The following is a 12,210-nucleotide window of genomic DNA, read 5'->3' on the forward strand; positions in this document are numbered from 1 at the left end:
AAAAAATAAACTAATCTAAGGTACCATATGTCAAAATATCTTTCGGTTGTAAAAAACATCAAAATATTTACAAGATGCAAAAGGATTGAAATCCCAAACACGGAAGCAATTTTTCGCGATGTTGCATACTGAACACATGTTGAGAAAATTGCATTGGTGAAATACTTTTTTAAAACTTCTAAGCACAATTCGTTGATTTTTGAGAGAATTTAAGCACTAAGAAACTTTTTCAAGGTTTTAAAACTTTTTCAAGGTTTTCAAGCACTTGAAAATGAACTTTTCTTTTTCAAGCACTTTTCAAGGTTTTTCAAGGGCGTACGAACCCTGTTGTTGGATCATAATACACTGTTACCGTAAGCTTGAGCAATGACTAAATTTCATAATATAAAGTGGATATTTTGCACTTCAAGCGCTTATTTCCTTTAGGTTCAATTGAAATAAAGCATTAACTAGGCTAAACACTCTTACTGGCACTCTAGGCTGGCTTCTTTGATACTCCAATTTCAAACAATTGCCAGTAGGTTGTTCTCAATAATTTATTGTAAAAGCAACAATTAACAAAATCTGTAATCATGAAAACAAACCCTTTAGAAAAATCACATTCACAAAAGCAAACTCTTTAAAAAACACACACACACACACACACACACACACAATTTCCTAATTGTTATAGCATAAAGTAAAATCAACAAAGACTATGAAGCAGTTTATTTATTATGAATTTCATTCCATAGGGGCAAACCTAAGCTGGCAGCATTGTGAGGGCTACACAAATCAAAGTCACACCAGTACGAAGCTGCCAGGTTAGGTTTGCCCCAGCTATGGTTGCATGTTGAACAGCAATGTCTAATATAAAACTTAAGCTGCTAGTAACTGAATCTTGACTTTAATTTTGCTAAAATTCTTCTCTAATTCAAATTCTGAGTAAAAGGATGACGTTACTAGAAATGAAATTCTTATTTTCTTTCAAAGTTGCTTTTTGAACTAAAAAAAGAAAATATATATATATATGTATGAAATAAAATATTATAAAAAAAATTTAAAACTCACAAATAAAGTAAAAGAAGAAATTAAAGTTCATATCTGAAACAAAATTCTTTAAGAAAGCAGGCTAACTAAAATTGAAAATACATTTAAAGAACGAAATCAGTACTGAGAAAGGAAATAAAGGTTAAAACACAACACCTCAAGCAGAAGTGATTTTCTTGTGCACTAAATTAACTTAAAACTAATCAGATATTGTACACTGACAAAACAACACACAATTCCAAAATCCAGGGGAATAGTGGAACGAGAAATTTTCCATCGAAACACCCATTCAAATCAATCTAAAATAAAACAAAAACGTTTTAATTCATGGTCTTGAATGTGTCGATATTTGCATGCCCTAACTATTTTGAAATACCCTAATTACCTGGAAATATTAATAAAAACATGATGCATACCTGATGAATTGGAAAATCTCAAATGTGTTAAATATTTATAAGGCTTCAATAGTGAAAACGTAAATCACTTGGAATAGCTTACCAGAAGAGGCGGTAATGAGCAAGGGGGTGTATAGCTTTAAGAGGGCCATTGATCTGCATTGAGGACTAATTAATTGACTAGGACCAGCCTAGCTGAACCCAGAGCCTCGTCACATTTGTATTTAACTGCAGCCAACATAGGTTGGAAATAATCCCTGCATTTGATGAACTAACACATTTTCCAGTCTTCTACCAAATTCTTTCCAGAACAGAATTCCTTGACTTCCAAAGTCTGTTGCCATTTAAAAAATCTGCAGTATTCATTAGACAAAATTATCTTAAAAACTTCATAAACTATGCCCTTGGAGGGTGGGTAAGAACTTAGGTGAAATTTTGCGAATATCCTTGGCTTGAATCAATGTGGATGTGAAATTTTCTGAATGGGCAGGTAGGATGAGCCTGCAAGTCCTCAACTGAAAACCAGACAGGTAGAGTAAAATTCTCCAGTTTTTCACCCAGTCCAACTAAAAATTTCCTTGATTTCTCTGTCGGCTGGATTTCTCATTCTCTTCTAGCTATATTACTACCCCTAATTTGATACACCTAGACTTTTACACTGTACATATTTTATTGATATTTGTATACAGAATACAAGTGATCGTCTTAAATTAAAAATTTAAAAAAACCCCAACTGAGTCGCAAAAGTAGAATCAAGAGTGAAAATTGAGAATCCTTTTAAAAGCCTTAATACTACAGTGAAACCTCCGAATAGCGGACAGTCAAGGGACTAGAAGTTTTGTCCGTTATTGGGAGGTGTCCGCTATTAGGAGGAACTACTTAATTTACCTTTTTCAAAATGGGCTGTTAGAATTCAAATGGCCTTTGTAGAACACAATCGAAACAATTGCGAAAGGTTTACTACATTTTACGTCAAGTGTAATTAATCTGTTTTTTCTTAATAAAGATATACTGACAGCACACACTTGTTTTAAAAAGCATTTAATCAATTAAAGTAATCAGTTAAAACAGTTTGACATCTCTTTTTTGCATTACCAACGGCGGCGATTCGGTGGAGCAACCCCCCTCCCCCTACACACTTTTTATGGTTAATTTATTTATTTTATCTCGAGTATCACTATTGCATGATTGACAGTTGGCAATATGACCTTGAATATGGGCAAATCTTTTTCATATCTAAAAATTAAACAACCCAAGGAAACCACGGCGCCATAAAGCCGACTACTACCGGCGCCAGTCTGCTCAATTGCATCTCCCGAGAGCCCCAGTTAGAAAAAGCGCCCAGTTTCTTCTTTTTTATCTTAACTTTTGAATAGTTATTGTGTACAAAATTCATTAAAATCTGAAGAAAAACGTACGTTAATTGTTAGGCTGACATCAGTTTTCACTTATCTGCTTCAATACTCTCAAAACTAGCCGTTACAAAATTGTGACTTTTTTTTCTTTTTCATTTTTTGCTGCCCACAAAAAGTTCCATGCCTTTTAGTTCTTTTTTTTCTGCCCCCAATTTTTAAGCCCCAATCGCTGCCTCTGCCCCTTACCACCTTTTTAATTCCAAGAAACAGTGATAAGGAAATGACGGGGGTGGGGTGGAATATCAGTTGTGGAGGATGAAAAGCTTTGTAAGGCAAGCAGTTACCAAAATATTCCGTGAAAAGAAAAAAAAAAACGGAAGCGCTACGATCGCAAGGAAATTTTTTGTGAAATAACTGTCCGTTATTCGGAGTGTCCGTTATTCAGAGTGAATTACATGGAATGGCCTATATTGAGGGACTGGGACTTGCAAAAATGTCCGTTAATTAGAGGTGTCCGTTATTCGGGAGTGTCCGTTAAGGGAGGTTTCACTGTATTAAAAATAAATTACAAGTATTTCATTTGTTAACAAAAAGAAAATGGCAACAGATAAAAATCTTAAATCATTGCTTTTAATTTTCTTGTCAGCCAACAATGAATTTGGTTACCAATTGCTTGAATAAAGGCTTAGCGGTATTTAAAATCTGCTTGAAAAAAGCATTATACAGTAAACTCTCGATTATCTGAGGAATAGGGTGGCACGGTAACTGTGGATAAGCGAAAACCGCGGATAATCCGAATAATAGGTTAAAAACGATACTTAGTGTATGCAATAGATAAAAAATATTAATGACCCTTACACATTCATATGAATTGTGACTAAAAACATTGCTACATTGCATCTACTAACATTGAACATAAAAAATATATGTAAAATCTAAAAGCGAACAACACAATCATAAGTTTCAAATAACAGAATTTTTTAAAAAATACCAAGCACTTTTCATAATGCACTCAAAAGGACAAAATAACTTTTCGGGGGTCAGAAAGGACAATTTAAGAGTTCCTGTAGTTTTCGAAAATTCCAAGAAAATGACACCACAAACGAAGAAAAGTGCGGCTCAAATCATAAAGAGAATTTCTTTCATTATCTAGCTTTCAATCATAACTTTGAGTGTTGAAACATGCATATTTTTCTTTTTGGGAAAGTTTGGTATGAAATGACTAGAACCACACTTTTCTTTGTTTGTGGTGACATTTTCTGGAAATTTTCGAAGACTACTGGAATTCTGAAATTGTCCTTTCCGACTCAGAAAAGCTTTTTTGTCCTTTTGAGTGCATTATGAAAAGTGCTTGGCATTTTTTTTTTAAAATCTGTTTAGTGTAAATGTATTTCAGAAATGGAATAATATTACCCTCACGAAGCTTCACCTTATTTTTTCATATAAATGCTCGGTGCTAAAAGGGAAAAACCTATATATGTATCTAAAACTTTAAGCAGTTGGCACTAAAATTTAATCCTTGTTCCTCTCTAAGATTTATGCTTGCTAATTTCATGCCTGCTTCAGAGAAGCCTTGATTCAAAATTATCATTATGATTGCTTTTAACATTACTGTTGCAAGGCAACAAAATTTGTAACGATAGGTTTTATATTTAAACGTTTAATAGGGAAATTACATGAAATTTGCTGTTTTCCATCCTAACTGAAATAATAATTTTGTTTTAGAATTTTAATTTTTCAGAGCTAAGTTGTACCTTAAGATTAAGCAAATCATTTAGTTAAATTCCGAAGTCTCTAAGTGGTCTAGTTGCAGAGGTATAAGCAAAACTAGGCCTCAGATTTCTCCATGACAATCATGCCAAGTATAATAAAAGGGCGTAAAAAAAAAAGTGAAAGGACCCGCGGATAATCCGACTGCCGATAATCAGGAGTTTACTGTAATTCAAATTCTATACAATATGGAAGTTCCAAACACATTCTATCAGACGCAAAAAAAAAATATATATTGGTACTAAATTTTAAAATATGTTTTCACTGCAAAAATTGTGAAAAACCTGTTAGAGGTTTTGAATTAATATACTAGTTAATGTCATCCAAAGATGCAATCTAGTTAACCCTTCAAGCGGCCGTGACGTAAAATTCCTTCACCCAGCGATGTATTGAAGAGCGGCTGTGTCGAAAAATTTCGCCATGAATATTCTTCCATAGAATTTTACGCCGCAGCTGTTCTCGAAGCAGAATATTCAAGGCCAAATTTTTCGACACGGCCGCTCTTCAATACATTGCTGGGTGAAGGAATTTTACGTCACGGCCGCTTGAAGGGTTAAGAACACTCTTGATCAACCTTCCTTTCGAACAATTTTTTTTTTTCAAAATTGGTCCATCCATTTAGGCGCTAGAGTGCAACACACAGACACATCAAACTTATAACCCCCTTCCTTTCTATGCTGGAGGTTAAAAAGAGACAGACAGATAACATAAATTTGCAAAAATGAACTATTTTTAAAAAATTGAGAAAACAATCTTTTTTCATACAGAAATATGATGATTGTTCATTCTAGATCGTAAACATGATTATATAAAATTTCATTTTCTTTCTTTGTGAAGAGCTTATTTGCAAAAAAAAAAAAAAAAAACTGTCAAACATTCCCAATTTTCCTCCAAAAATCGGAAATGGATTTAAACGCGGAATTCCATTTTTTCTTAGTAAATTGGGGGATAGAGTCATCTGCAAGTATGTACTGTAAATTTTTTCTTTTTAATATGCTTTTAAATGGGCATTTTCAACTCTGATAGACTACAGATGAGTTAATCTTCATTTTGAAGTGGTGCGTTTCCGTTTTTTAGCATTTAAAATTTGACACTTTTTTCGAGGGAAGCAATAATGTGGATGCGGCATTTCTACCAAAAATTACAGTCTATTTCCAAAGAAAACTTACTTTTGTAAAAGATCTAGAATGTTCCAAATTGTGTTGATCACAAATGGGTTTGGGTCCAATATTGTTCACATCAATCCAATGCTGGCAATTTGTATCAAGTTTTCTATTTAATAACAGAAGCATGACAACTTTTGGTCTGGTTTTGCTGTTGTCCTAAAAATTTTCAAAAAGTTTAACAGAATAAAATTAGCAACAGAATACAATCAGATTAAGTTAGCAAAAACATAGCTTTTTCTTTTCCTGTATTTTAAAGTTTGTTTCGTTATTTTGTAAAATGTATTTCAACAAAATTTTATATTCAAGCATATTATTAAGATCACAGGTCTGTAGTATGTCAGATCGTCACAACTCTAATTTATAAGAGGTTTTTTTTTCTTATTTTAATTCAGGGAAACACTCAGTCAAGTAGTGCTACTGGTCAATGAAAATAGAAATTTAATTTAAAACACTGAGGACATTGCTGATGTTCTAAATATTTGATTCCAGCATTTTCAACAGAAACTGTGTTTAACATTTAACACATGCTATCATACTGCTTGAGACTTTTGTGCTTTTCAGGGTGTATGTTTGATTTCATTTGAAAAACCTTAGAGCAATTCAAGCTCCAAGACCTGATTTAATTGGAAGTGCAGAGTAATTAGTGGATTTTATTTTAACTACTTTCAATTCTTCTTATAACACAGGAACTGCTAAAAGCTCGCAAACTGTTTAACTTAATGCAGCTCTTCAAGAAAATCCTGCTTTACTCTTACAAAGTGAAAATGCAAAGCAGGTAAACCTACAGTTCAACTTTAGTGATTTGTAAAATCTTTGAAACTCTGATCAAAATCAAGGTCTTCTTCGAGACTAAAGGTCTGTTATACAGTTTGAGGTATGTTTTTAAAAGAGGCAAATCATGTAATACTAATTTATTTGTCAACACTAAAATGTGGCCAATGTGGTTTCCAGGGAAACTAAAGACGCTCTAAATTACAAGCAAGCTGCTTTTCATAGGTTTAGAGAAACAGGTCACAGTGCAGATAGGCTCCAATATTGTAAGGCAAGGCGTAAATTTAAGTATTTGGTACGGATTCAGAAAAGAGAGTTGGAGCAAAGACTGGCAGATAACATAAACAGGAATCCTAAGAGGATTTTTGCACACGCTAATTCGGGGAAAGTTTGAAATAGTCATATTGGGCCACTAGTTGATGAGCACGGAATTTCAATTCAGGACGATAGTGATATTGCTAATGTTCTTAATAACTTTTTTCAAGTGTTTTTAACGATAACTGTATCTCAACAGTTGACACCAACAAGACACAAGCTATAGTACAGCTTGAGGATTTTGTATTTTCCAGGGAATAATTTAGAAAAATAGATCAAATCGTTTTAGTAATAAAAATATTTTTGGAATAAAATATATTTAAAAAATGCAACTGGAAATTGCTCTAAAAAGTAAAAAACAATGTTATTCTTTGAACACTATTGATGCAGTGGAACCCTGATTTTACATTTTCTGTCGGACTAGTGATATAAAACGTTCCAAATTCAAAAATGTAAAATCGGAGTCATGTTGAAAATCTAACTGGCGAGGTTCACTCGGTTAAATAATAGTGGACTGTATGTTTAAAAACGTAAATTGATAAAATGTAGGTAGAACGCTTTTATTAAGTAACTAAAACATAATGTGTAAACAAATCTCTGTGCACCTGCACCGACTCTTCAGGTAACTACTGCCAAAGCAAAATGTGCGAGTCTTTTAACAACTGCAATGGCGCAACCGGCACATCACTTCTAGAGTTGAGATGCAACATGCCGCCCGCGTTGAAAGGTTCAACTTTCAAAAACCAATCATACACAACATAAATTTCAAAAACAGTTAGAATTTATCACAGGAATTAACGTAGTGATATAACAAAGCTAACTTCAAAATTACATATTAGAGGTAAACATTCAGCATTTAGTTACACACACAAATCATTTAGTGAAATGCCGAAGTCTCCATGTGGTCCAGCTGCTGAGAAATAAGCAAAAACAGGCCTCAGAATTTGAGTGACAAAATATATTAGAAAGATGCTTAAAAAAGAATCATGAAAATTTGTGCACTAACAGAGATGCTATGAGCAGACAAAAAAAAAAAAAATTTGATATGAACTGATAACTGCTTCCTTTTCGAAGTTCGTTAAAATGAAGTAAATTCTTACTAATAAATGCAGTTTTCTGTATGTACTAGGAATGTAAGCTGGTCCCGTAAAAAGCTTCCTGCTGGAAAAGTCTTTTACTTTGCCTTGCACTACAAGCATGTCTTCAACTGTTGATGGTACATCAAAGTATGTTACGTTTCTTAAGGCTGGTAAAATTCCATTTTGCAAACGTGAATTTATCTTATCATCTGAAGATTTCTGTAAAAAACAGAAATACAATGAAAATACTTATTCAGGAAGGAACTCAAATTTCATTTTGAGGATCTGTTTCTAGTATTATTATAAATGGACCATATTATGCTGAATAAATGACATTCAAGAACTAAGAGTTTTATCAAGCAAATAAAGGGAGTAAATCTAAATATAACTTACACAGAGAAATACTTTATTTTTCGTCTAAAATAACCAAAGAGAATGCTTAATGACTATAAAAGTAAGCTGATGATACAAGGTGCATGCTCAAAGCTTCATTTATTTTCTTTTGTTAGGTCAATTTGCAATATAAAATAGACAAGGGACATCCATAAAACTAGTGTTTAAAGGGTTTTTTTTATAACACATTTAATAGACGGTATTTTGTCAAGTTGCAGAGTTTAGAAATAATCACATTCTTATAACCTTTAGCTTAAATAAAACATATTAGGTTCTGCTAGAAGCTAGTTACTGATCTTTTAACTTTGTACTGCATTGTTATGCAATTTCAATTCATTTCTGACAAGAATACACGAAGATAAGAGATACAGAACAGCGTTCGAAATCATTGGTGGTTCGCCTTTTTGAAAAAGGGAATATGCTAAGTACATTTTCTTATGATGTAAATATATTAAACCTGATTTAGCATGTTCATGTCACTTCTGTTAAATAAATTCAGCAAACTATTAATTAATTTTCTCAAGGAGTTAAATGTTAAATATCAGTTTAATAATATTGCATAAAAAATTGTTATGATGGAAAAACTAACCTTGTAACGTTCTTGTCTTTTCAATATTGGTAAACATATTTTTATGCTGATGCTCCTCCACATAGAGTAAATCAAATTGTTCCATTGCTGTTCAGCATCATTTAATAAGGAATACTCGATTTTAATTAGCTGCAAAATATTTAGACATCTTCAACTTACAAATCTTGATTTAAAACAAAGTTTCGTCACAAAATAGGATAGTGATAACTTCAATTATAGTAAATAAAAGTAAGGTTTCAAAGAAATTCTAGAAGGAAGTCTGTGATGGGCCTAAGTCAAGGTGACCCCATATAGTCCAGGGTCTGAAGGGGGTTGAGCATACATGGAAAGGCTAACGCAATATTATTTCTGATTATTGTTACGGGCCAATGGAATAATTACAAGAAAACTAAAATGGGTACGATTAATCTTTCAAAATTTCTTATAAATTATTTAACCATATTTGTACAATGTTTTTTGTTTTTTGGAAATGCAGTTTATAGGTGTTTATATATATAAACACCTATAAACTTATATTAATTTATAGGTGTATATACTAATATTAGTTTATAGTAGTATATAGGTATTAGGCATTATAAGTTTGTTTTGTCACAGCTCAAATAAGCTCCTCATTTTTTGCATTACTTTAGTTAATTTTATTTTTTATATTAGTGTTCCTAGTTGCTTAAATTGAATAAAACAACACTGGCAATGTAAAACTGTATTTGTCTGTGCAAATCAAAGCTAAAAATTAATAAAAATAAATGAAAATCATATTTATATTGAAACTACTGTAGGACTGATTTCCTAGTTCCTCTGCAAATTTTCAGCAATGTATAACGCAATTAAAAATGGAACAAAAGTGATTTGTGTACAACATTTGTGGTAAACGGCAGTAACTGCAGATTTTTGGATTTTCATTTTTTTGCATTTTTGATATCTATATTGCTATAGTTTTATGGTACAAACATGTTTATTTGGTTGCCGCAGAAAAAAAGCATTTTTTTTATCAGTGGTAAGTAGCAGTAACTGCTTTTTTCGCAACATTGTGCAGGAAGTCGGTGGTATGTACTTACTGTTCTGTACCTGCCCACGGAAGAACGTAAACTTTCTCCCGTGGGCAGGCAAACAGGCAAACGGCAGTAACTACTGTTATCAATACATTTAGGAACAAAGGGTAGCTAAGTTATGGGGGCTGTAGAAAATCAAGAACAAGCAAATCATCTGCAAGAGGACTTAGATCATATTACGGAGTGAGCTGAGAAATGGGGTATGGCTATTAATGTTAAGAAATGTCAAGTGCTACATTTAGAGCACGGTAATAAGTGTACAAGTTATTATTTGCAAGGTTCAGTCATTAGTCAGGCAGAAAAAGTTACTGATCTAGGCATCTTAATAAGTCAGGATTTAAAGTTCAGTCAACAGTGCAGCATAGCTAGTAACAAAGCCAATAAGATGCTTGGGTTTATCAATTGATCTATTTCAAACAAATCTAAAGAAGTTCTTCTGCCCTTATATAGAAATTTGGTAAGACTTTATTTGGAGTATGGTGTTCAGTTTTGGTCTCCTTAAGAAAGATATTAATGTATTGGAAAGGGTTCAAAGGCGGGCTACAAGGCTAATAAATGGACTTTCTCATTTAGACTACGATTCTAGGCTTAGAATGCTAAAAATACAAACACAAATACAAAAGTGACGACCAGCAACAGGCTCTGGGTCCAGCTAGACTGGTCCTAGTCAATTTACAATCCCCAGTGAAGATCAATGGCCCTCTTAAAACTATCTACTCCCTTGCTCATTACCGCCTCTTTCGGTAAGCTGTTCCAAGGTTCCACTACCCTGCTATAATAATAATTTTTCCTAATATCCAAGTTAGCCTGAGATTTAAGTAGCTTAAAACAATGAACCCTTGTCCTGTTTTCAGTGCTAAACTTCAGCCCCATAAGATCTTTCCTTTTAATAAATTTAAACAACTGAATCATGTCCCCTCGTTCTCTTCTTTGCTCAAGACTGTACATTTTTAGCCCTTATGTACAGTCTTGAGCAAAGAAGAGACCGAGGGGACATGATTCAGTTGTTTAAATTTATTAAAATGAAAGATGTTACGGGGCTAATGTTTAGCACTGAAAACAGGACAAGGGGTCATTGTTTTAAGCTATTTAAATCTCAGGCCAATATGGATATTAGGAAAAATTATTATTTTAGCAGGGTGGTGGAACCTTGGAACAGCTTACCGGAAGAGGTGGTAATGAGCAAGATAGTAGATAGTTTTAAGAGGGCCATTGATCTTCACTGGGCAGGGCCGGATTTAGGGGGGAGGGCAGGCGGGGCTACTACCCCGGGGCCTCCACAACAAAGGGGCCCCCACAATAAAATTTTTACAAAATACCCTAACTTTCACGGGTCGAAAATATCGGATATATATACATATGTATCAAAATATTTGGATATTATATCAAAGTATCGGATATTTTCGAAAAATATGATGATTTTTTCGAACCCTGATTAGGGGCGTCCACTCCTTCATTGTCCTGGGGCCTCCACACTAGAGATGAGACGGGCTCAGCCCAAGCCCGAACCAAAAATAGGTTTTGGGCTCGGGCTCAAGCACAGATATTCAATCGCCAATCTCCATACAAATTCAAAGCAAATAAACATTTTCCTACAGTGAGAAAATGAAAGGAACATTTAAATCAGTTCAATCAAGGTCAAATTTACCCCTCCCCCCCCAAAAAAAAAAAACAAATAAATAAATTAATTAACGCTTATTTATAGCATTTTTTTGCGATTACTATTGCAATATGTCATACAGTAATGCATTTGAAGTGGAGCAATTTAAGAAAATTTAGAAACTTTTCTCTGTTTATGAAGAACATTTGACGTAACATTTTTCATTAACAGAGAGATCAGGTCAGACTGTAGAAGGCTCGGTTTTTGATACAAGAAAGTTTCTTTCGGGCGGGCTCGGATTTTGGTCCGAGATAATATCACTCGGGCTCGGGCTCTCAAAAATGAGCCTGAACTCATCTCTACTCCACACTTGCAAATCCGGCCCTGTCACTGGGGATTGTAAATTGACTAGGATCAGTCTAGCTGGGCCCAGAACCTGTTGCTGGTCGTCACTTTTGTATTTGTATATTTGTATAAGGAATCAGAAAATGCACAATACTGCTGCTTTTCTAATGCTTTGAAAAGAAGGTAATTTTATTACTGTTTCAAGTCCTTACTTCTCTTCAACACCAGAAACATTGATGCTATTTTCACCTACGCATCATAAAATATCTTCACCAGGTGAATTCTCTGTGACTTAAATTACATCATCAACTGTAACAAATCCATAAAATCTGTGTTTCATTGAATGTTAATTTT

The 12,210-nt window shown here is 33.6% G+C and overlaps 1 protein-coding gene across 1 annotated transcript in view; it reads right to left on the reverse strand.

Annotated features, from left to right (window-relative positions):
• Positions 1-791: 791 nt before the first annotated feature.
• The window catches only part of LOC129216925 (sodium/hydrogen exchanger 10-like), a 72,137-nt gene continuing 60,718 nt past the window's right edge, over positions 792-12,210 (reverse strand). The window contains exons 19-22 of the mRNA XM_054851142.1: positions 8,863-8,991; positions 7,902-8,099; positions 5,719-5,871; positions 792-984 (exon numbers count right to left, since the gene is read on the reverse strand). Of these exons, the coding sequence (XP_054707117.1) occupies positions 967-984; positions 5,719-5,871; positions 7,902-8,099; positions 8,863-8,991 (498 nt within the window). The 3' untranslated portion in view covers positions 792-966. The remainder of the gene's footprint in view (positions 985-5,718; positions 5,872-7,901; positions 8,100-8,862; positions 8,992-12,210) is intronic.

Source organism: Uloborus diversus, chromosome 2 (assembly GCF_026930045.1).
Source record: "Uloborus diversus isolate 005 chromosome 2, Udiv.v.3.1, whole genome shotgun sequence".
NCBI lineage: Eukaryota > Metazoa > Arthropoda > Arachnida > Araneae > Uloboridae > Uloborus > Uloborus diversus.